Genomic DNA, 24057 nt, shown 5'->3' on the forward strand with positions numbered 1-24057 from the left:
TTGGTGGTGTAGCAAAGCACACGATTCCTGATCTGGATAAAAGCAGAGTGCTGCTTTAAGAGCAGTGCTATGGTTGTGAGTTTTTTAAAATCAGTATTTTTCCACTCAGTAAAATATATAGTTGTGAGGTAAACTAATGCCTGTGTAGCTGGAGATTGTGGTGAGACAATGTAGGAAAGTGAATGCTGGCATCGTACTACCACCAGAGTGGAAGCTATAGCGTGGTTTGTAAGATCTTTAGATCTCCAAAAGTTTTCCCTGACAGTGTAAATTACATTGTTTTATAATGCTGAGGGACATTTGGATATGCCTTTCAGGGCTCATTGTATAGAAGATGCTTCTGAGCATCTGTAGGGAAAACTTGGGTTCCAGGAGTGACGGATGGGTAGCTTAATGCTTCTTACTTGACAAATTATTTCTGGAAGCTTTTCAGGCTTCTGTTGTTTCAGGGATGTACAAGTCTCTCTCACCTGAGACTATGGAAGAGAGTTCGGTTTCAGTCAGACACGTGACCACGGAAAGAGGAAGGGAAAACAAACTCAGGAAAGGAATTCAGAGGAGGTAATGGGAAAAAGTCAGGATCCTAATGGCCCTTTCAGAGGGATGTTAAAGAAGGAGGCTGCGCAGAAGAAAATCTGCCACTAATAGCAGACTGACCGTCTTTCCTTTAAAAAAAAAAAGATTCAGTTCATAAAGCTATAAAAGTAATAGCTTATTAAGACCAAAATTGATCCAGCAAATGTCTGCCTCAGCACTTCTGAATGGTGCATAAAACACAGGCCGAATTTCAGTCCACCTGACTGATGCTTTTGAAATGGGTGCTGAAATCTGTAGGGGAGGGAAGGAAGACCCATCGTTGCCTTTGGAAGGCCTCTTAACCTGCATACCACTGTTCCTTAAGGCAAACTGAATATTTAAGAGTAGCTGACAGCAGGGAGAGGTGGGCTGGGTGGGTTGTGCGTGCTGCCCTGGCACTCTGGAGTGGGCCAGGTCCTGGTTTGCCACCTTATGTGCTCCCATGCCTCAGCTGCAGTAGATGTGATAAAGGAACAGTACTGGCACTCAGGTGGAGGAGGAGGAGTTGTGGGGTGGGGAGGAAGGTAGAAAGGGTTGAAAGATGGCCTGGAGGCGGATGAGAGGAGGTGACCTGCTCGATGGGGAGGCAAAAGGAGAATTACTGCAACTGTGGAGATAAAGGAGAACTCGGCACAAGCTGGGGGAGAAGCTGGAGGCAGCAGAAACTGGAAGCAGAAGTATTGGGAACTACAGAGACAGTGGTATAAAGAGGATGGCCTAAGAGTGAGGGTAAAGCAGCAGAAGGGATTTGTATAGTGGGTTTATCTATGGGAGCTGAGAAGTCTCAGAAATAGGTCCCTCCAGCGCTGCCGTCTCTTTCTCAGTGATCACAGTGATCTCCAGGGCATTTGAGTGAGTGGACAAGTTCGTGGCCATTTCGCTGAGTTTGACATGCTGCCAGACTGTGCCCTGCTTCTCTTCCACCTCGTCTGCCGATGCCTGTATAAACCTGTGCAAAAAGTATCCAAGCCCCCTTTATTTCTGGATTTCACAGAACACAGCAGTCTGCGCCAGTTACTCCACTGAGGGTTGTCAGGAAGAGCTGATACCTTGGTCCTGTTGCTTTCCTTGTGCTTCAAGCTGGGCTTATAGAAGTTACTTAAGCTCGCACTTTTTTATAGAAAAGTAAAGTTTCTTATAGAAGTTATGAAAACTCACAGCAGGCAAAACCACAGGAGCTTTGGATGACAGTTTTTTAATCCTCAAGTACCTTTAAGAGAAAATGAAATCCTCACTCGGGGTTGGATTTAGGCTGTGGTGAAGGAGATTTAACTGCACTGAGGAGCACAGACCTAACCTGGGGGAGTTCCTGCCCTGCTGTATCCGCACCTGTAGGCCTCTCTTAATCTCCCCAAGTTCGTGGCTCCTTTATACCCCAATCTCTCAGTGCACCGGTTCCTTATGTGCATATTTCTCACACCATTCAGCTTTAAGTGACAGAAATTTGATTTAGTTTAGATTAACGATGTGGGATTGGCTGAATTGGGGTGGTGGATCCTTTGACTCGCAACTGTGGTATTAAATACCCAGAAACCTACAGCATGTGCCACCACAAAGGGGACTAGCTGGTGCTGCAGGAGATGGCGGGCAGATTAGGAGCAGGACCGAGCCGTCACCTCAGGCCAGGAGAGGATTTGTGTGATGGGCCTTGGCATGCCTCACAGAACTTGCTCTGAACTCAGGCCTCGCTTGAGAGTGGATGTTTGTTCCCTGCCTTAAGGGACGTGAAGCCTTTTTTAAGCAATCCTATGAAAGCACGTACATTTGCCATTAAGACTCGATTGCTTGATACCAAGATGTGTGGAGCCCCTGGGTGCTCAGCATTAGGCTGTAAATGTCCAATACCAGGATGCCACAGAGCCCAGGGTAATGACATTAAATGGGTTTCCTGTAGGGTCTGAGATCTGGATTTCTAAAGCCAGCAGAGCATGTCCTTCATTTTGCACAGTGGATTTATCCTTGATACTTCAGAGATGAGAAATCCTCAGGTTGAGGGGGAGAACAGCTCCAGATCTCCAGGGTGTGTTTTTGCTGTCTGCTCACTGTGTCTGGGGCATTTGAAACTTAAATCTGTTTTTCTATGGTATTATACTACAGGGGTTGTTTTTAACCACTACTTGTTATGTAGGCATTTCATACGTACATCATTTGATATTTTGGACTAATTTGTAACTTAATATGAAGTAGTCAGTCTTAGAACTATTCAAGAAACTGTCTTAAACTTTTTTTTCCTAAACAGTGTCATAATATAATATTAATTCAACTAATTCTTCCTATTATTTTCTTTTTAATAGCTTTTCAATTCAGATTCTGCAGGGCTAAATTTAAAAATTAAGCCCTTCTTCAATTATTAACTCAGAGGTAGTTGCAATGAACTGACATGGGTACAGTAGCACTGTCATAATACTCAAATAACAGTTGTAAAACTGTAGGGTGCATTTCTTGTTTGTGCATAAGCAAGCACCACAGAATAAAATACTCTAAATCTAAGGTTATGGCTTCTAAAAAGTAAAAGCAGTAGATTTTGGCTCTTCCCTGAACCTGAGAAGTTTTTGGTAAGGAACAGAAGAGCCCTTCCTCCTCCCCATCTCAAAATGAAAGCCAATTAGAGAATGCACGTCTCAAATTGTCCAGATTAGCTTTTGAATTAGAATATATTCCCATTCAGACCTTAATTTAATTTTTACTTTTACTCTGCAAGAAAGAGAAAGTCAGTTATCCTGGTCATTTTGGCTGACATTATTCTTGGCTTTGCTTAAATTATTGATTATAACAAGGGGAGGGACTTTGTGATGAGAACAGCGCTCTCACTAATAGAAGCCTTTCACTAAATCAATTTCTACCATTGCTGCAATGCACCTTCAGGGAGTTAGAGGTTAGCAGCCTTAAGAAGAATTTTGTCCTCAAAGAGTGGATCTTTGCCATACATTTTTCTAAACCTTTTCATGTTTATACAGGCAGCTAAGGAAAAAAAAAGAGAATGAAAAAAAAAAAACCACAAGTATATTTCCGGGGTTGATTTGCAGGGTGAGAGGCTGTTCTGGTCCAAAGTTGAGCTGATTAAATCTTGATGTGATTGATATCCAGGGGCTTGTGGGCTGAAAGTACTGTTTCAAAAGCTTGTCTCCTGAGCAGAGTCAGTCAGAAAATATATCAAATCAATGTCTTGCAAGCTGGAATCAATTCAGTAGAGAATACACTGTATGCACACACTGCTGCAATTCCTCTATAGCCAGCTCTCTCAGTTTTTCTTGGCTTCCTAGAAAATGCAGTCATTTATATGGTCAACATGTGGTGTTTCCTCTGTTATATCTACCGTCAGTGGAATAGGGGTGGCTTGTCCTTTCTCCCACCCAAAGCACCATTCCTCGTTAGACTAATTAAGTAAGTGTCTGTTTAAGCATAGCAGTGTGTTTTCCCATATTTGAGCTGGAAACTGATTTGGAGGTGCTACACAGAAGGAGAATATGAAGCTGTTGGGACATGTACAGAGCGAACTTTAAGGATGCTGGTAGCAGATCAGTACGTGTTGAACTATATGGGAGCATCTGGTAACTGTAAGTAACACTTTCTTTTTTATTCTACTTCTTCCAAGCTCTGGTTTATGATGTCTCTTAGCTCTGGGTGTTGAATACAGTTAGTTCATCTGTTAATAAAAATTGAGCTCGGTGGAAGATCAGCTGATACCTGACAAAGGCAGAGTGCATGGTGTAAATACTGTAAAGGTGTCATTTCTGGATGCTTGGCTTGTCATTTAAGGAGGGAACTGGCAAGTGATGTTTTAGATTTGTGATCCATAGAGCGTGAAGGTTTTTACATAGGTTTAAAATCCATTGTGAATTGGACTTTTATTTTCTCCTTCACGTGTCACAAATGCCTCCCCCGGGACTGCTTTATTTAATGCAGCCGAGGGAGGGGTGTGTGGGGGAAATCTGGCTAGAGCAGTACCTGCAGTCGTTCCCTGAAGTTCAAGGTAAAGCAACTTTTGATAGACTGAGCGAGATTTTGGGGGTTAGAAAGGTGGTTTATAGCCACTATTTGATTGGTATCTGTCAAAGGGTGTTGACTAATATCGCTGAAACTTTTTCTGTCTGTTTTTAACGAACACCAGTTTTGCCAGTCCTAAATCAATCAGTTTGGCTGGGTCAGAAAAATGGTCTTTGGTCAGGAAGCTGGTCCACACAAAGCCTTACTACACACAACTTTTTTTGTCTTTGTTTGTGGAATTGTAATTAAATAATGTAACTGTATTTGCTTCTTCGAAAACCAAACAATAAGAAATAGTGATCTGTTTTGGCTTTTGTAAAAATCATTTCAAATTCAATTTTTTTTTTGTAGGTAAGCCAACATCACTTGTCACACTATGTAGCCATAGCAGGTTTTCAGATTATAATTCTTGTTAAGCTTAAATTACCTTGTTTTCTTTTGTGCTTAACCAAACCAGAATAATGAGGCTCCCTGTTTTGCCCCTGGAGCCTTTCAGCAGATCGACTAAGGAACTTTTTAGGCTTCTGGCTAAGCAAATTTCCCTTGGTTAATTGTACTCAAACATAGCCAACGCTTTGCTAACAGAGACCTAAAGAGTAGGAAGAAGACACATGAAAAATAGAGATTTTAGGACCAAGCTTTTACTTGCATAGAGCAAGAATTTTATTTGACTTTTTTATTTCATGAAGTCCTGGTGACTTGGTGGTTTTTTTGGGAGGAGTAGGGTGGGTTTTGTGTTTGTTTTTTGTTTTTTTCTGCAATGGGTGTGTCAGGCTTTGTAAAATTGCATTCTGGATACATATAAGAAATAAGTCCCTTTAATGATGATCAAAATGAGTGTGGGATCATTAATAGCAAGCGTCTTCTGTATTTCTCTTGATTCCATGTCATAGTGGAATTCTCATTTTAACATACAGAAGTCTGGCGTACAGTTATGAATATACAAAGTGTGTAACTTAATCTTAGAGTGGAGAAACTTCTGATGATAATCCAACTCTAAAATTGCTTCATAGGGAAAATGCAGTTTCTTAAGAAGGCTTCTTAGGGAGTAGGGTGCCGTGGAAGTTGCCCAATTCTCTGTTCCTTTCAGTGACTTGTGTGCACGTCCACTTTTTAGGGGTGGTTTTTAGTGTTTTGTTTTGTTTGTTTGTGGTGTTTCTTTTTTTAGTTTTGAGGAGCTGATCCAGAAAACAGTGGTGCACAGTTCAGCATGCTTAATGCTTCCCAGAGGAAAACTACCTGGGTGTTCAGGAGCTTCAGACTTGCGAGCCACTCTTCTTAGTCTGTGACGAGCTTCAGCTATAGCAATCCCAAATAAACGCGTGGGCTGTGCCTCAAAAAGAGTGGTGGTTTCCCAAGAGTGGTGCAGAAGGGAGGGTTGTTTCTGAAGTCTCTCTGCCAGAAGTAGGAAGAGATGCTCTCAACACGTTTGACCAACCACTACTTCCAAATTTTGATAACTTCAGTATAATAGATATTCGACAGTATTTTTTTAAAAAGGGGGGGCAAAAAAAAAAAAGAAAATCTACCACTGATCTAAAAGTCGCACTCCCTGCAGACCACACCTAAAAAACACTAGTGATAGTAATTCTTGGTTGCATTTTCTTAACCTTTTAAAACCTTTTCTTATATATTCACGTATACATAAGAAGCTTCACTGTAAGTGAGGGATTATATTGAGCATTTCCAAAGTAGGTCTTTTTTGTTTCCCTCTGCTAGAGCTCCCCTGCTGCAGGCAGGGCAAACGTACACTATAAAACACTAAGGACAGAGAGGCCCTTCAGAAGGGGGTAAGGGTGTTCAAATGTTGCTTTTTTTATTAACAGCACATTTATTTCACATCCTTACTCTAATTACAAAAGAACGCTTATAGGTATGTTGAATTTGTAAAGGCTGTTTGTTAGTACTGATGAATAAGAGTGGTTGTTTCAATTTACACAAAGAAACTAGTTAAAAATAATATGAAAGCAGAGCCGTAACTTTCCTCTTGAAATAAGTACACCCAGGCCCCAAGCAGTAGTCTAAAAAGTATTTGTCTTCAAAACCAAGAATTGAATTTAGGTCATTGTTTATCTTTTAGGTTAAGATTTTATTCTAATTTTATTATTTCTTTTTTTGGTAGACGCAGAAGATTCTGTGGTTTTTAGTGAAACCTTTCCTTTTTTGTGGGCTATCTTTAGATTTTCTCTTAATTCCAGAAGTTGGGGACTTAAATACCAAATATCACAAGACACAATCTTGTAAAAAAAAAAAAAAAAATCTGTCAAAGTGTTGAAAATAAGTATACGTTCACAAGAGTAGTATTTCTTTTATGGTTATTACTATTTATTGTTTTAAAAGTAAAGTTTCTGAAAGCCTTGCAGCTTTAGTTCTGCATCGATGAACAAATCTGGAACTTCATTTGGTAATAGCCTAAGGATCTTCTGTGGGACATGCTTTTGTATTTTATGACTTGCTGATTGGCAATGTGGCGGTCCATGTTTAGAAGACAGAGAAAACTATCTTCTTTTGGTAAAGCTGTTGCAAACGGGTCAGTTTAAAGGCCACCACATCATGTTCTTTTTGACTTCAGTTATTTTTCTTTTGATTTATCGCTTTACAGATGCCGTGCTAGGGCTGCATGTTGTGCTGCCCGAGGTCTTTTATCTAGGCTAATCCTGTTTTCAGAAGGTGACAGGATTCACTGGGAAATCACCATCGGTGCGGGAACAGTGAATTCCTAAGGAGCACCTCACATCCAGTATGTTGCTGTCATCTCTCCTTTCTATCTCTTGATTTTCATGGAATACAAATAATATGAGAAGCAAGCCTATAAACCTTTACTGACATAGCTCTCTTGAACCATGATAACGGTGTTATGCAGAAGCTTGTAGTTTAAGCAGCTAATAACATTAATTGCAGTCAGGTAAAGGAAAATAGCTGAGGTTAAGCTCCCCCTCTCCACCAAACACCTAAATGTGTCTCTCAAGAGCAATGGGCTCTACACTAATCACTAGATGAGAGCTTCTTATAGTGCCTGTTCTTCTTGCTGCTCCTAGTACGGTCCTCTTTCCATATTCATCAAGGTATTGAAACCAGATAAATGTATTTGCTTGTGAAGAAATTCCCATGCATTAAATGGCTCTGTGCAATTTACTGTAGTCACATTGTCCTTCTAAATATGTGCTAATAGAAAAGTGAAGGTGACAAATGTGTAGGGATAATGATATTCAGTCCCATAACTCCTGCATTGCTGCTGTCATATCAAGTCATTGTGTACCTTTATGAGAACAATTTTTTGTGGATTTTCCTTCTGGGAATATATACCCCTCAGAGGAAGCTTGGATATGATATAACAGTTTGAAGATTCTTGTATCTGATGTGGCTTTTTAATCTGACGCGGTGTAATTGTTGCGGTTACTGCTATCAAAATCTTTCAGTACTGTTGTTAAATCCACTATTTCCAATGCAAACGCTATGCTGACTCGAAGCTCGAGCTCCCTTATGAAGGTTACAGGGGCTACGGTTCAGTTCTGAACCTCGCTGGGCAGTACATCAGCTTGTAGGAATGGCCATATCCAGCAGACCTTGGACTCAGTTCTTCATGGGTTGCTTCTTACAGGGGTCAGCAGCAGAAATTTATGGGAAAAATAAAAAATAAAAACAAGCAAGAAAAAACAGGGCTAACTACAGCAGTCCTCTCCCTGTTACATCCTTTTCACTTCTAGCAGTCGGTGGATTTAGGGCTTTCAGACTTGGTGTGCCATTCACATTATCTTCTTTAATTGTTCTTGATAGACCTTTCTAACATGAATTTATTTAATCATTTTTGATCTCATTTGTATTTCTGGCATACACAACATCCTGTGACCAGGAGTCCCGCAATTTAATTACGTGGTGTATGAAAAAGTACTTCCCTCTGTTATAAAATTGCTCTCTGATAATTTCGTTAGGTGCCCCCTGCTCTACTGCTATAGGAAGCAGTAAATAACAGCGACTGTTCATTTCCTTTCCACCCTTGCCTTCTTCACACCATTCGTGACTTTACAGATTTCTGTGACTTCCTTCCCTCCTCCCACTGTCGTTCCAGGCTCCTGCCATGCTCAGTGGCTCTGCCTGCAGAAGCAGTTTTATATTTATCTCTCTTTATGCCTTTTCCCATTCTGCTGTGCCCATTTTTATAATGGGCTGTGTGGAAGCGTGCGCGCTAGTCCCGTGGTAGTGCTTCTCTACATTAAAACCGCAGGCATAAGGAGTTTTGTCTTGCTCTTCCTTCCTAACACACAGTCACGCTGCTCTTTTCAAAGAGCTTGTCAGTGACCTTGGTCCTTCCCGAGTGGCAGAAGGTAATTGATTGCCTGTCACTGTGTATGAGCAGTTTAAGTAGCAGAACAGAAGAGTAACAGTAAAGGAACTTTGAGAAATTAATAAAAACCAGGACCTGGAAATCCATCTGGTCAGGAAACCGAAGGCTGCGCGCTAGAAAAGCTGCTCTTGAAGCCATGTGTGTCCTAATCCTGGAGGGCCTTTTGGCAGTCTTCTGTTTTTCCACAGCAACCAGGTAAATACAAATCCAGAAGGGGAAAACTTCTCATCCTACACAACCATGGCTTTCTCTTGAGCCCCTGCAGCCCTTTGGCTCATCCACAAATTACAACGTATTCACTGAAGATCAGATAATGTTTTCAGCTGGGGAAGGACCATGTTATTCCCCATACATATCTTGATCTTTCACTGTTTGTGACAACTTGGGTTGACAATCAGCCATGTTTTTTCCGTAGTGCTAATAGATCTCGATGGCCTGCGGTATGTCATATGCTGGAGATATTTTGTGTATTGTTTTTACTGTGTCTTGTCATTTTTACATTCTTACCAGGCAGGTGTTTGGTTGGAGGGAGATTCTAGCTCAGGTTTTGCAATGAAGGTGACTTTCGATGGTTGTTATATTCTGGGCACGTGCAGCTTTAAGGAGAGTTTGTCCCCGGTTTTTCAAAGCGAGTAGCTGTTTTGATGATAAACGTTGCATCAAACAAGAAAACAGGAGGTGCAAATTGCAAGTGAAATTCTGTTGTGATTCTGCAGAGTTCACCTTTCTCTTTTTTTCCTCTCAAATGCTTGTCCAGCATAAGACTCCAGCTGATAGGTGTTAGTTTTTTTTTTGGCTACCGTTTATTGTTGGACTTGCCAGGCCAGTCTGTGACACAAGTTATTTTTCTGAATTTTCTTCTAATTCTTGTTGGTGGTTATCTCGCTGATATCAGTTCTGTGTCCTTATATCTGGATTTCTGAACCTAGCTTCTATTATGTCCATAAATCCATCCCTATGAAAAATAAATACAAAATTATAGTGCTGGGGTGACGTGAAATAGATACAAGAATGCAAATAATGACTTTGCTTGTGCTGGATGGATGCTTCCGGAGATGATTTATCTCTCGGAGTTTGCTTAATGCCTAAAGATACCTGGATGCTATGAATAAAGTTTTAATAGAAATCTTATAATGATGTAGAGAGGGGAAATACTTAAACCTCCAGGCTATGGTAGCCCCATTTGCTCTACCAGCGTGCTTTCCTCTGGCCTGGAGGAGGCTGCGGCCCATGGAGAGCCCCCGCAGGAGCAGGCCCCGGGCCGGAGCTGCAGCCCGTGGAGAGGAGCCCACGCAGGAGCAGGGGGTCTGGGGGGAGCTGCCACCCATGGGGGACCCGTGTTGGAGCAGTTTGCTCCTGGGGGATGGGTGGACCCCGTGGTAAGGACCCATAACTGGAGCAGTCCTTGAAGAGCTGCTGCCTGTGGGCAGCCCCCGCAGGCTCAGTTCTGGAAGGACGGCATCCCGTGGGAGGGACCCCACGTGGAGCAGGGGCAGAGAGTGACTGTGAAGGAGCGGTGATAATTGTTGTGTCATCTCCCTGTCCTTATCTCAACCCTTGAGCCCTTTCCATTGTATTTTTTCCCCCTTTTCCGTTGAGGACGGGGAGTGAGAGAGTGGTTGTGGTGGAGCTCAGCTGCCCAGCTGGCTAAAACCACCACACCAGTCTGTGGCTGTGTACCCTCATGTCCTGCTTGGATTTGGGGCGTGGGGAGCCTGCATACAAAGCCTGGTCATGGCTCTGGGCAAGCTATTTCGTGTATCTCAGACCTCTCCTCCTACCTCTGCTCACTGTGTTTAAAATGGAGTTCACGCTCTGCTGTTATGAAGATAAACTCATTGCATTTGTGGTGCTCTAGGACAACCGCCACGCTTTGCCATGCATCTGCGTTGACTGAAGGATGTGCAGACCTTGTGCCGGAGGAAGGAAATGGCTCTTCTTGCAGGTTTTACTTTTTCTTCAAGAGAAACATTTAATTTCAGAGAGTAACACGGTTGTAATTCAATTTTATGTTCTGTTTTCATTGAATCATTAAATTCAGAAAAAGAGTTTTTTCAAATGCATTTGCACAGGGCTGTGAATGAAGCTGTCAAAGGAAAGCAGTTTTAGCCAAGCTGAATTGTGTCTGCTCCAGTGGCCAACTTCACTGCCTCTAATTAGCCAATCATAGGCACAAAACCCGCTAATGAGGACTTCTTTAAAATTTCAGGCTACGTTGGTGTGTTTATACAATACGTTCTCCAGAGAAGTATAGTCCTGCAGGTTCTGTGCCTCGTTCCCCCCTGAATTCAGTAGGCTTCCTTGTATTGTACATCAAGAAAATTATCAGTTGCCTGGCACCTCACTTCTTAGGCCATTTTTTTTTTCCCTCTGCAGTTCATATTCTAATGGGAAAAGAAAGTGCTGACTGTGTTGGATCCCTTCTTCCGTGCTCTAACTTACTGTCATTCAGATTAAAAAGAGATTCGCTAGTGCCACCAAATTTAAACTCCTGAGGCTCCTTATGTTCCTCAGTTGGAACAAATCTGTTAAACTGTGGAGTCTGCGCCTGCTGCCCTTCTTCAGTACTCGATGGCAGGTGTATCCTAGCGAGATAAGGGACTAAGATCTGTCCCTGCTGTGTCGCAGGGTAAGCAGCGCTGGCAACTAGCAGGAGGTCTAAGGGAGGCCCCCTGGTGCCCGCAGCCAGTCCAGGTAAGCAGCGAGTTAGGGGTCAGGAGATACTGAACCCAGTGATTTCTGGCACTTGTAAAACAGGGTTTTACTTGGAAATGAAGCATTATTACGGTGTGGCAGCAGCTGCCGGGCAGTCCCAAGGCGCTGCCTGCAGCAAGCACGGTCCCTCTGTGCACAGCGCCTTCTTCCCCTCTGCGGGCATCTTGCAGTCAGAAAGGCCTCTGTGTTTAACTGCTCTTTGTGTCAGCACTTACAGCCTGAATCTTATCCCAGATTATACTTGTTCGTTGCCCGAAATTAAATCATTAATGGTTTCTTCTCTGAATGGCTGGACACTAACATATGGATTCACATTGATCAGACAGGAGACGCAGGCTCTGTATTTTAGCAGAGAAACACATAAATTCGGAGGTGCCACCAAGCTGATGTTTCCCTGCTTTTTCTGCCAAAGAGTTGGCTGCTGTCGCTGAGACAGATGAATTTTCTGGGGGTGGGAGAGGTGGGCAGGTGAGGAGGCTGGGCTCTGTGCATGCACGAATTGATTTTCCTGGGTGTGCTGGGCAGGGTGCCCGCTGGTGCGGCAGGGCATGTGGGGACCCTGCTGCCTGCGTCCTGCAGTCCTTTCTCTCACATGGCTGATCGTTTTTTTTGTTTTTCGACCAGGCAAAACCCCCTTCTAAAACAATGCAAAGGAGTTAAATGGGATACGAACCCAGAACACAGGAGCACATGCTGCAATCTTGTGGGGAAAAGGATAGGAAGGAGAGATACTGTGCCAAAAATCAGAAAAGCAGATGCAAACTGCTGCTGCCGGATTGTTGTAGCCCTGAAAGCTAACTCTTGGGACCACATTTACTGCTTTGCTGCTGAGGAAGAAGATGCTGGTCTGGATGAGTTTAGTTGCTTATAATCTCGTGAGTCACAGCAGAATGCACGCTCACCATGGATTTGGAGCAAGCTAGAGGTAGACTCTGCTGGGTGCTGACCTATTGTTATTTTTTCAAGCAAAAGCTTTTGCCACCTAGTGGAAAAAAACTAGCACTTCAACTAGGCAAGAAACCCGCTCGTACTGGTCACATACAGTGTATTTACATGCATGGATAACTCGCTAAAACAGTAGCGGATTATTCTAATTTCATGTGGAATTTAAAAGCAGAACTCTTCCGAGGTGATGGAGCATTTTGTTCACGTGTTATCTAGGGCTGTATCTCATTTAAGCACAAAGCTGGTGAACAAAGGGTGTTCGTTTGCGTGCTGCTCTCTTCCTTGGGCTCCTTTTCGCTCCACTGTGTCTGCTGCTGGGCTTGGGCAGCATGCTTTGAGTGTCTCAGTGCTGGGTTGACCCCAGCTGGCAGCCACGCCACTGCTCACCTCCCAGCAGGATGGGGAAGGGATCAGAAGGGCAAAACCAAGAAGTCAAGATGAAGACGGTTTAATAAGTGAAGGAAAGCAATGAATCAAGTGATGCAGAAGCTTTTGCAAGAGCTGTAGGATGTGCCCCCACTAGAGCGCCTTCAAGCAGTGATTCACCAGCCTTTGCTGAGGTGCTCCATCCTCGTGCCACTTGTTTCCCAGTGCCTTGCTGTGCCACCATCGCTCCATCCTTCTCCTCCTCCTCCTCCCCGCAGGTGGGGTGAGCCTTCCCAGATCATGGCTTGCTTCTTCCTGGACCACAGCTTCTGCCACAGCAGCCCTTCAGGGCACCCCCAAGTCTCATTTCCTACCTCTGCCAGACTCTGGTTTTGTGGCTGGCTCTTTCTTGTTAACCAATGGGTTAGTCCTCCTGTTCTGACCTATTCTGGTCCATTTTCCTGTAGGGAGCACATGGACATTTCCTTGCGGTGTCTCTGAGGCACTTTCCCTTGCTACTTCTATTAGTAACAGCTCCTGTAAGCACAAGCAGAGGGGCTGGTTCCTCGCAGCTTCACCTCCAGCCCTCAGGCCGTGTTCCCCCTCTACAGAGACCTCGCAGAGCCCCTGAATTCTCCCTTTTACTCAGGACGGGCGGTACTGTCCTGGATATTCATCCAGAGCCACCATCAACGAATATCTCAAGGACCCCAAAGCTTTCTTCCCCCATATCCTTCCACGATCCTACAGAGTGAAGACAGAAACGGGGCTGTGCACGCACGTCCTCTAGGCAGATGCTGTAGGTTGGGGCTTTCTTGCCCCATGGTTTCACGGGCTCCTGTTAAACAGGAAAACTGTCTGAGCAGTAATTCCCCAAGCCTATCTCCATCCCTCTTTGGAAGGTGTAGCTTTTCCTCTCTTCAAGTCACTTGCCCTTGGTTTTCCTCTGTTATTGTGTGGCGACTTTGGTTCTTATGTCAACAGCTTAGGTTTTGGTGGTTGAAAGGCAGAAGGTGCCAGGCAGGACCTGCAAACAAGTGGGTTTAACGCTTTTTTTTCTTCCCTCTGAATGTTGACTAATCTGCTTTCCTCTCTCTTCCCTCAGATTAGTCATCTCTGCTTGAACGCCTTGTGTGCCTGTAGTAACTCATTATTTATATAGCAGGACAAAGATCACATCATATTTTAAAAAACCTATTAAGAAAGAACAGCACAAGCACTTCATCCCAAGCTTCCGTAGGATTTCTAAATCATCAGCCTTTTCTGGCAATGGTTTATATCACAGGTGGCCAAAACGGCAGCTCCTTTTGGCACGGATCGTGCCTGGGTACGGGTATGCCTGTACACCTTGCAGCACCATTTCCCGAACCCGTTTGGAAATCTCCCTCCTCTGAGCTCCCGAAAGGCAGGCGGCTGGCTCAGCGGTCCTGCGAGGAGGAGGACGGGGTTGTCATGCCAACCAGCTGCATGCTGCGAGGAAAGATGACACCGAATGACCGGCTTCTGCCTGTTTATCACTCCTCGTCGAGCAACGCTCCCCAAATTAGGCAGGCTTGCTTGATTTATAACCCCTCGTCCCAGTGACTTGCGGTTCTGCCGCGTTTGTTTCTGAGATAACCCTCGAGCCTCTCGCGGCGATGCTCGGAGCTGCTACCTGCTGACCATTGCTGCTGTGAATTACGAGGATGGGTGGTACCATCAGCAGTGCTGTAATGCCTGTGGAGAGAGCAGAAAATTTGTCTTCTGGGTGTGTTTGGTTGTCAAACCCGAGCAGCTGAACCTCGCGCATTGAGCCTGCTACAGGAAATGCATGGGATAAAAACGTTCAGGGGCAGTGTTCTTTCTGTCGTGCTGTTTAATGGAGGGTGCTCGTTTATTTTTGCCTTCACTCATTAATTCAACGTCTTCCTGTCCCTTCCGATGCCTTTCTTGATCTTCAGTGTGAACATGGGGTAGGCAGAGGGGGGAATGAATACGCTTCCTTTAGGGTCAAATGCCAAATCTGCTGAAATCAGTGGGATCTTCTCAAGAAAATTGAGTTTGTGGTTTTTGTTTGTTGTTTTTCCTTTGTTTAGGCCCAGGAGACAGAAGGAAAACATTTTTTATTTCAAGATCCTAGAAGCTCTGAAGAGGAAGAAATGCTTTCCCCCACCCCCCCTCATTTTTAATAAAGCCTTTCTATCCTTTCTGTCATTTTTAATAAAACCTGTCTTTCCCACTTCCCTATTCTCCTTGCGTGCCCAGAAGTACAGTATCTGCAACACACACATCACGTTATGAGCCTGCTCTTTCCTTATGCTTTCACCCCAGCAACGAAGGAAGCCATCAGATTTTACGCAGTGGTTTCCCACTGCTGCCTGAACGCTGGGACAGCACGCTGTTGGATCTTGTCCCCATCCCATTGTTCGCAATTTTTGCCATTAGGAACTTTGCTGCAGATCTTTTACTTTAAAATGAGCCTTCATAGTTTGAATTCCTTTGTGTACAATGTATTTGCTGGGATGGGAGCAATGGAAGGGCCAGAGACTGAAAAAATGGATTTGTGGATTTACTGGTGGCCAGATTACTTTTCTAGATTTGGAGAAATCTGACCGTGTCCCTCTTTGGACCATCGTGCTTCCAGCCTGGACACTGAACGCTCCTTTTCTTTTCAATTAACCTTTCTATGTGGAAATATGCTTTTGAGAGTGGTAGGCAATCAAAGTCTAGATCAAGTCCTGCAGTTGGATGGTATCCCTTTTCTTTGGAGGATTATTTTAGGAAGAGCCGATACAAAACAAGAATTGAGAGAGCTAAACCAGGAGTACCTACTTTCTGAAAGGAGAAAAGTGAGATCTCTCATCTTTATCTTCGCACAGTATGGGTATTTTATTTCCTAACCTATTTAGATAATGAGGATCAAGTGCTTGCAGGTATTGTCGGGCCTTGCGGGCACGCGGTCTCACTGGGTCGTTCAGCTGCCACACAGTGAAAGGAGTGACAGAAAATCAAGCCCTTCTAGTGATTCCAGTGGAGCTGCATTTGCTTTAGCTGGTGACTGCGTTTACATCATCAGCTGCTTCCAGGTACAAGAAATGATGGCCATGGAAGTGAATCCCTTAAAAAAAAAAATGAGTCACTGACTTTTGTCTCCATCCACAGCGCCGTGTTTATCATCACCACCAAGTTTTCATTGAAATGGAGATAACACCTAGCTGCTGCTTTTATCCATCTTTGATTGGTTTATCTAAAGGAAAACAGAAAAGGTGCTTCTAGTCTATTTTAAATTATTTTTTATGTTCACGTACGGTTCCCTTGCCGGTGCATTTTTCCCTGAGGTATCAATTATCAGATTTTCTTTGTATCACGAAATGCGATCTTTTTCTTCCAGGCCTAAGCGACCTGTAAATATACCAGTCGTCTTCCTCTACCTTACCTCTGGAAAGGGAAGGAGCTAGATTGTTTTTTCCAGCCAGGAGTGCTGAGATTTGCTACTGAACTGAGGTGGTATTTCTAGCCTTTGTCAAGAAGAGATCCAGGTTTATTTAATTTCTCACAAACACAGTGCCATACTGCCTGATTTTCAGTACTGGGCTGGTGATAAATCAACTGATGACAGTGGTGGGTGAAGTATTTGGCTTGTTTTATACTGATAAATACCAACTTTACAAGGGACAGGGGCGATACTGGATTACTGGGTAGCAGAATGCGGTCCACAGGAAATCAAGTGTATGGCTGATGTTCCCCTATTTCACCTTTGTTGTAGCACCAGATCATCCTTGATTGAACATTTTACTTCAGTATAGATCTTTCTTAAAAAAAAATATATATAACGAACTTTAACACAACTTACTCTTTAATTAACAAATATTGTGCTGCACCTTTGCATTCCTGCTCTTCTAGAAATTTCCTCCAGAGCTCCAGCCAGTTTCTTCCAGTCTGCGTTTGTTTCTAAGCGACTTGCCTGGGTTTCCACTGAAAGTAGTTCCTAGCTCTGCCTGCAGAAGGCCTGAACTAGTTAAAAGCTGCTCCTGCTTCATGGCACTTGGCCTCTTAGCAATTATGAAACATCCGCAAATGACACACCGACAGCAAACAGCGCCAGCAGAGTCAGGAGCAGCAGCTGGAAGGCTGCGCTGCGTTGGGGTTCAGGGCGTACTGTTTGCAGCTGTTGTGGTGCCACCGATAAGACCCGCCCTCGGTGAGCGCTCCCCTGGCCTCGTGTGGGGTGACTGCTGCGAGGGAATGGTCGCGTCTGCGGCACTGCCAAAGGAGGGAGAAGCAAATGGCCTCCATTTACTGCACAAGTTTGTCTGCTCTGAAGGATCTTGCTGAATGGTAATCGAACGAGGGCTGAAGAGTGATTCGTAATGGCAGCGATTTGATTAATATTCTTTTTCCCCTGAAACAGCAATGAAATAAATGCTGAAAGTACTACTGTGGCAAAAGAACCTCCTCACCAATTGCATATACTCGTCAGGAAAATGTATTCTTTGTTACCATCTCTTTTCAGTATCATAACACTGTTTTCCTAGATCAGCACCAGATAAACTATTAAATTAAATTATATTAATAAAATAGTTTTAATTTGATATAAAAATGTAATTACTAAATTTTCTAATTGCTGTGCCGGACTTAATGCCTGAACTGTAGCTACAGCATGGAATTTATTAGTGCTCTCTGTCAGGTAACTGGCAGAGGCCGACATTTGGAAAAGGGAGTTACAAGCAGCAGCATAGTACACTATATGGGCTTTATTGTATCTTCTTCAGAATGCAAAATGTGTTCACAAAGCTCTCCTAGCCAGAATTACCAGCTAAATGTATTTGTCTTTATGGAGGTTTCAAAGATCTGCTGCCTTGTGTGAACCTGCGTGGCTTAGGTAAAGATAGAGCTCGTTCTTTTGTGCAGTTGTGCAATGGTTGCTTCTCAAAGCTGTCTTTCCACTGATCGGAATTTGAATCTTTCTTGCTGTAGAGAGACAGGCTATAGAGGTAATGTGAAGCCAGGTTTCTTAAACTCAGTAAAACTCAATATTTTTTTATTTTCCTTTATATTTTGTCGATATTTTCCTGCAGTTCAGCTACAGTGGCTTTCCCTTACTCTGTTTCAGAATGGTTTTTCTTACTCCTGTTGCTTTATGCATTTCATGCAAGAAGCCTCTTCCAGTATAGCCTTTTAGGAGATCCTGACTTTCTGTAATATGCATGGAAAATAAACCAACCGTGGTACAAAAGGACACAAATTTTCTTGAATTGTCTTCTAATTTTGTTTTATAAGCCATGCTTTTCATATTATCAGAACAACAACAATTTCCAAAAACAGAGGCTTTATGAGCACACATAGTCCTGTTTCTTTGAGCATATCTGTGCTTTTTGTTTCTCACTGTGATGGGCGTGCTTCTGTTTTACAGAAAATTTTCAGTTATTAGTTTCACAAAAAGTCTTTCTAGAGGGAGTGTGTTGACCTTTTCTGGCCTTACATCCGCCTTTTGGAAGGCACGATTGTACCATGTGTCATCAGGATATAAGAGTTTGTATTGGCAGTCTACAGTTATTGGTATATGGAGTCAAAGCCAGAACCTTTCATCAGCAAATCAGTGCAGAGACCAGAAGGAACTGTTCCCGTGTAATATTTTAAGCTCCAAAACCTTGGAGGCGCAAAAGGTATTCTCAGTTTCGGATGAAGTTCTGGGCGTTTGGTTATATTTTCTCTTGGTTTTGTTACATGCAAGTTGCCTGATGCCAAGTGAACAGAATTGGCTTGAATAGATACAGATACCTGCTTCCTTTCTCCCTTGTCTTGTGGTTGGCACTTTCCCTTTTACAAGAAAATTGGGACTGAAAGGACCGTTGGGTGTAGGAGGGTATCAGTGTGGTGCCTTCATGTTTCCTGTGCCCTGGTAAGGAACCATTTTTACAGCGGCCCGTGCAAGAAATAGTAGACTTTCTGACTCAAAGTCATGCTATTTAACGAGGTCTTTGGGATTCAGTGCAAAAATATTTTACTACCTAAAATTCCATATTGAAGTAAACAACATGTGTTGGTGTCCTGTAGTAGGTCTCTGGTGCCACAGTGCGTCCTCCTGCCCTGTCAGATTGTGCTTGTATGTTGACTCTTACTTCCAGCTCTCATGTGCTGTATCTCTTGCAATGGTTCATTGCCTTTGACTTGCACGATGAATGCTTTCATCTCCGAGAGCAATCACTGAACTAGGCAGGTTCTCTAGTTCGTGCTGGTAGTAACTCGTAGTTCGTGAAAAGGTTAGCCCTGTCAGGCCGCCTGCCCCGAGTGTGTTCACAAACAGGCTGTAGGTGGAGGGCGCACTGCGGTTTTCCAAGGAGGTTTGCACAGCTTTTGTTCCCTTAACTGACTGGTTTGGCAAATAGTGGTTCGGTGTGAACACACGGGGTCTGGCTTCGTCCTGTTCAGCCGTGTTCATCGCGTGGTCCGAGCCCAGTACCTCTGCGCGAGGAGTACCCGGACACGAGCAATGAGTGTCTCACCCACAGACATCCATCGTGGTTTCGTGTGGGAAATACAGCTCTTTGAATGTCCTGGGCTGTATTGGTTGGAAGAATTTTGTTTAGGTCTGTCTGGTACTGTTATTACAATAAGTAAGTTGATTGTTTCCTCTGCATCTTGGGTTGATTGGTTTGAAAGAAATAATTTAATGCAGCCATAGCATACACTTTGCTAACTGTATGTGTAAATACATGTGTACACGGTTATATCTGTATAACAGGGACAGAAGCAGTGTCTACCTTAAAGCGAAGAGAAGGCATTCCGTGTCATGGCAATGTTGGAGTATGTTTAATACCATAAACTGTATGAACCTGAACTAATCTGAAATTCTCCTCTCTGTATAACAAAGGCTTATTATTTTCCTGTTCCAGCATGCACTGAAAGGCCCAATATGTATGTTTTGTGAACACTGGCGTTATTGTGATACTTCGGAATTCCATGGACCAGTTATTTAAATTTACCCATGTGTATACAGACTTGCAGATGTCACCACACAAACTTTGGTGTGATATTTAGACATTCAGTATTTGTACCTGGCAGTTTTTGCCTGATTTGGTCAAATTACTGAAAGTGTTTTGCTTTTATTTTATTTTTGTATGGTTGGGAAAAATGCAGGTAAGCTGTTCGACTGGAAGAATAAAACGTGCAAGACTGAAGGTGAATGGGGCTTTAGAGCACGTAAGACCTTGGAGTCAGGAACTACATGGGTGAATGCAGTAGAGACTATAGAGGGGGGCATATAGAAGTGGGTGTTCACTATACTTGGGAGTTTTTGGAGTTGATTATTTGAATGTCACTGTTTTCAGATATTGGGCCATGAATTGTGGTCTGTGAGGCTCATTATTGAATTTAAGTGTAATGATGCTGTCATGTTTCTTCTCTGCAGAGCTTTCTAAGGTTAGTCTTGAAGCTGTAAATCAGTAACTTAAGAACTGTAAGTAGCTTTGTGGGAGAAATAACCTGGGTTATGTCACAAAGTGTAAGAGTCAGAGCAGGTTATCATGCTGTTTGTGTGTGTGCAAGTGCATAAACATGGATAGCAGAAATGAGAGGGATTCAGAAATGGGCAACAGAAGTGCTAAAGCACTTAAGAGACTTGAGGTCAGACTAACAAGAAACTTTTAATTCAAAAAAGACATGAAAGAGATATAAAACAGTATAAATCAGGATATTAAGGTGTTCTGTTTTCTTTTCCTGTTGGCTCTTTTTTCACAGTAAATGCAAGAAAACATTCTGTAAAATGTGTTGTCCATTAGTTTTAAATTATTGACCTTCCATTAGCTTCCATAAATTTAATAGGAGTCAAAATAATGGAACGTTTCTCCTATCAGCTTCAGAACAATTTCCTAAACAAATTCCAGTGCTTCTGACGGGGTGGACTTCTTCCCCGGTCAGGTTATTCATCTGCCCTCCACTCTGGGTGTTTTGAGGACTGTCTTTGAAGGTTGGAAAAGTTGCTGGAGTAGATGAGCCACTGCTCCTTGGTACGGTGCTTTTTTTCCTTTCCTTTTTTTTTTTCTTTCTCTTCTCTCACTAGCTCAGTTCATAGTGCCAGTATCAGTCCTTGTCATGTCTGCTCAAGTGCTGGTGAAATGTCCAGGAGGGTACTTGTCTTTCCCTGCAGCTTGGCAGTTCTTGGGAGTACAGCATAGCAGCTGGTTGATAGCACTAAACATAAGGACGCCTCCAAAGCAGTTTAGATGCGAGGTTTAGAAGAGCACTGGCTCCCTTCCCAGCCTCTGAAAAGCACATATCCCTCAGAAGACAGTTGTCCCTGTGGTGTGCACACAGGTGATGCCCCTGCCTTTCTAAAGAGCACCATGTTTCCACTGGTGACATCTCTTATATGCATCTATAATCCCATATTAGTCTGGGAATGTCTCAGATCATGATATGAATTGCTGGCCCGTCCTTAAATTAATAGGAGATTTTCCAGAAGAGCCAGCATATCATCCCTGCGTTAGCACTGTTGGTGAGTTTTGTTTTTTTCCTACCCTACTATAAAAGCAATTCAGAACAGTATGTTTGTGACAGTCATGGTCATGTATAAAATGATCAGTCTGTTCTTTTATTCACATGGTTTTGAGCAAGCAGTCTCTTGGATGTTGCCAGTAAAGCCAGTGCAGGTTGTCCAATTGTTTTATTGTTTTATTTGTTTGTTATTTTGTTGGTGAAGCTAAACCTTATCAGAAGAACTAGTTTATCTGATGGCATTAGGTAACCCCCATATTGGAATAGCTCTTTGGTAAGATTTCCCTCTCTTCGTAGGCTAATTGAAGCCATGCAGGCTTTGTCACCGTATTGTGAGACTCAATTATTCAGTGAGTTTTTCTGGTATTCATTTCACAAGAGCAGTACATCAGCAGGACCTGCTGTGCATTGTTTGCATCACGGGGAATGCCCATGAAAAAACTGCTCATATCTTCATAACATTGATTCATTTTCTTTTTTCTTTTTTCTTTTTTTTTTTTTTCCTTTTTCTTTCTCTGTTCCCAGCAGATATATGGAGTGATCAATCATTTCAGACAGACCCCGACTTACCACCCGGCTGGAAAAAGATCAATGACATTGCTGGGATCTACTACTGGCACATACCAACAGGAACAACTCAATGGCAACGTCCGGTGTCCATTCCAACAGATCTCCAGGGCTCACGGAAAGGATCACTTGGTTCCATTACTCCATCCCCTACTCCAGAAACTGAGGTAACACACTGTCCTGCTATGTGCTACATACTACAAAAAGTTACGTCAATTTTTTTTGAAGTTGCAGGTTGTTACCTAAAGTGAACTTTAGAATATGGGGCCGAATATTATCCCAAAGCATAGCTATTTGTTGATATGTGATATATTGATGTATATTTTGTACTAGCTGTGCCTCATGAAGCATCCTAAACCTTGAATGTGTAGTATGAAATCAGACACCTCACATAAATTACCTAGTATGTGATTGATGTGAAATGATAGTAGTTCTCTAGCATGTGCTGAAGCATTACTCCATTATATGGGTACAGGATACGTAAAATTTCTGCATGTTATAGCAGTCTTTTTTTGCTAGACTCTTTGTAATTATATCTTCTTTCTGTTTCACGTGGTAGGAGTAGCACACAAAGATACCTGAGTCATCATTTGAGGCACCAGTTCCTTTACAGGGTAGTTTCTATTAACTAAACGTCAAATATTCTCAAGTATAAGCCTCTTAACATCCCATGAGTACAAAATATCTGCACAAGTGGATCACTGTGTTGCAGTCGGTCTTTAACTAAAAACAGAAAGAAACATGCTCTTTTCTTCCACATGGGCTGAAAGAGCAATAGATGATACAGCCTCTTAAAATAATCCTTGTAGGCACAATCCAGAAGGTTGATTGATGTCATATATGTAGAAATATAAAATAAATCCTCAGAAAGAAGAGTATGCTTCAAAAAGTGCTATCACTTTAGTTTTAGAAGTTGGGAAGATTTTTGTGGACTGGAGTACTAACACTATCAAATTATTTTGAAATGTAATTTTTTTTTGTACTAACCTTTCAGAAGAATGTGCACAGTTTTTACAGAATCAATGGAAGTCTTTGTACTAGCTTTGGTTTTTGGATCAGGCAATCCTTGATTTTTATTTATTTTTTAAATGTATTTAGATATGACATTTCTTCTGTTCTTGATTTTGTTGATACATGAACCAAAAGAACTTAAATGAAAGCTGAGAGCAGTTAAGGACATCCAAGTATGTATTACAGTCTTGACCCTTATCCCAGATAGGCTTAAACATGTACGTTCTTGTTCTTTATTTCAGAAGGAATGCTCCCACATGTTCATAAATGTTAGTCATAAGGTTACAAACTTAATCACAACATTTCAGTTACAGTTCACAGTCGAGCTCCTGTGGAATGCACTGTGCACCAAACACATTGGAAATTATTTCTGAGAGGTTCATGGAGAAAGACAGCAATTTGCATCAGTCATGTAGAGAACATGAAAAATACCCAGAAATGCTGAATGTAGAGTGCTGCACATTCTTCCAGTATAAATTCCTGGAATGTTTAAGTGAGGGATATAACTTCACCATTAAGTATTTCTTGTACTGTAGGATATGGACAACAGGGCTTCAATTTGTAAGTTAGAGATGTCTTTCAAGAGCCCCCAGAAATCAGTTTGGTTGGCAAAACTGCAGAGGGAGAATGCGTATATTCATTTGAAGTATTTTTCTACCCCTGTTTAAAATGCCTTTACACTGAAAACGTCAGACCTGCTGGTAATGTGGCAGGTGTACCTTTAACCTTTTATCATTTTGTTTGCTTTAAAAAGAGAATCGTTTGTCATTATAAATAATGATAATTCTCAGCATTACCATCAAGAGTATGAAACGTAGGAATTGTAACAACACGGATTTTAATACAGTGCAGATGTATAAAATAATACATTTGAGGAGTTATTCTAAAACGCGGTATATGTGAGTACACAGTAGGCTCATTTAGGTTTTGATGTGAAAGTGCTAATGCAGTGAAGAATTTGATTCAGCCCCACTGTATGCATGTGCAGATCTTTGGCAGCACCAAGACCATACACTGCAGTTTAAAAGATGATGCAGAAAATAAGCAAGTCTCTAATATTTATATTAATA

At 42.6% G+C, this 24057-nt stretch overlaps 1 protein-coding gene across 4 annotated transcripts in view; it reads left to right on the forward strand.

Moving 5' to 3' along the window:
• The window catches only part of APBB2 (amyloid beta precursor protein binding family B member 2), a 172828-nt gene that overhangs the window by 87336 nt on the left and 61435 nt on the right, over positions 1–24057 (forward strand). For 2 of the 4 annotated variants that reach the window (XM_080589357.1, XM_080589359.1), the window contains one exon: positions 21935–22143. In XM_080589357.1, coding sequence (XP_080445483.1) covers positions 21935–22143 — 209 coding nt within the window. The remainder of the gene's footprint in view (positions 1–21934; positions 22144–24057) is intronic. The other 2 variants (XM_080589360.1, XM_080589358.1) reach the window with 1 other exon arrangement.

The sequence above is a fragment of the Anser brachyrhynchus genome, assembly GCF_964034855.1.
Source record: "Anser brachyrhynchus genome assembly, chromosome: 4".
NCBI classification, from domain to species: Eukaryota; Metazoa; Chordata; class Aves; order Anseriformes; family Anatidae; genus Anser; species Anser brachyrhynchus.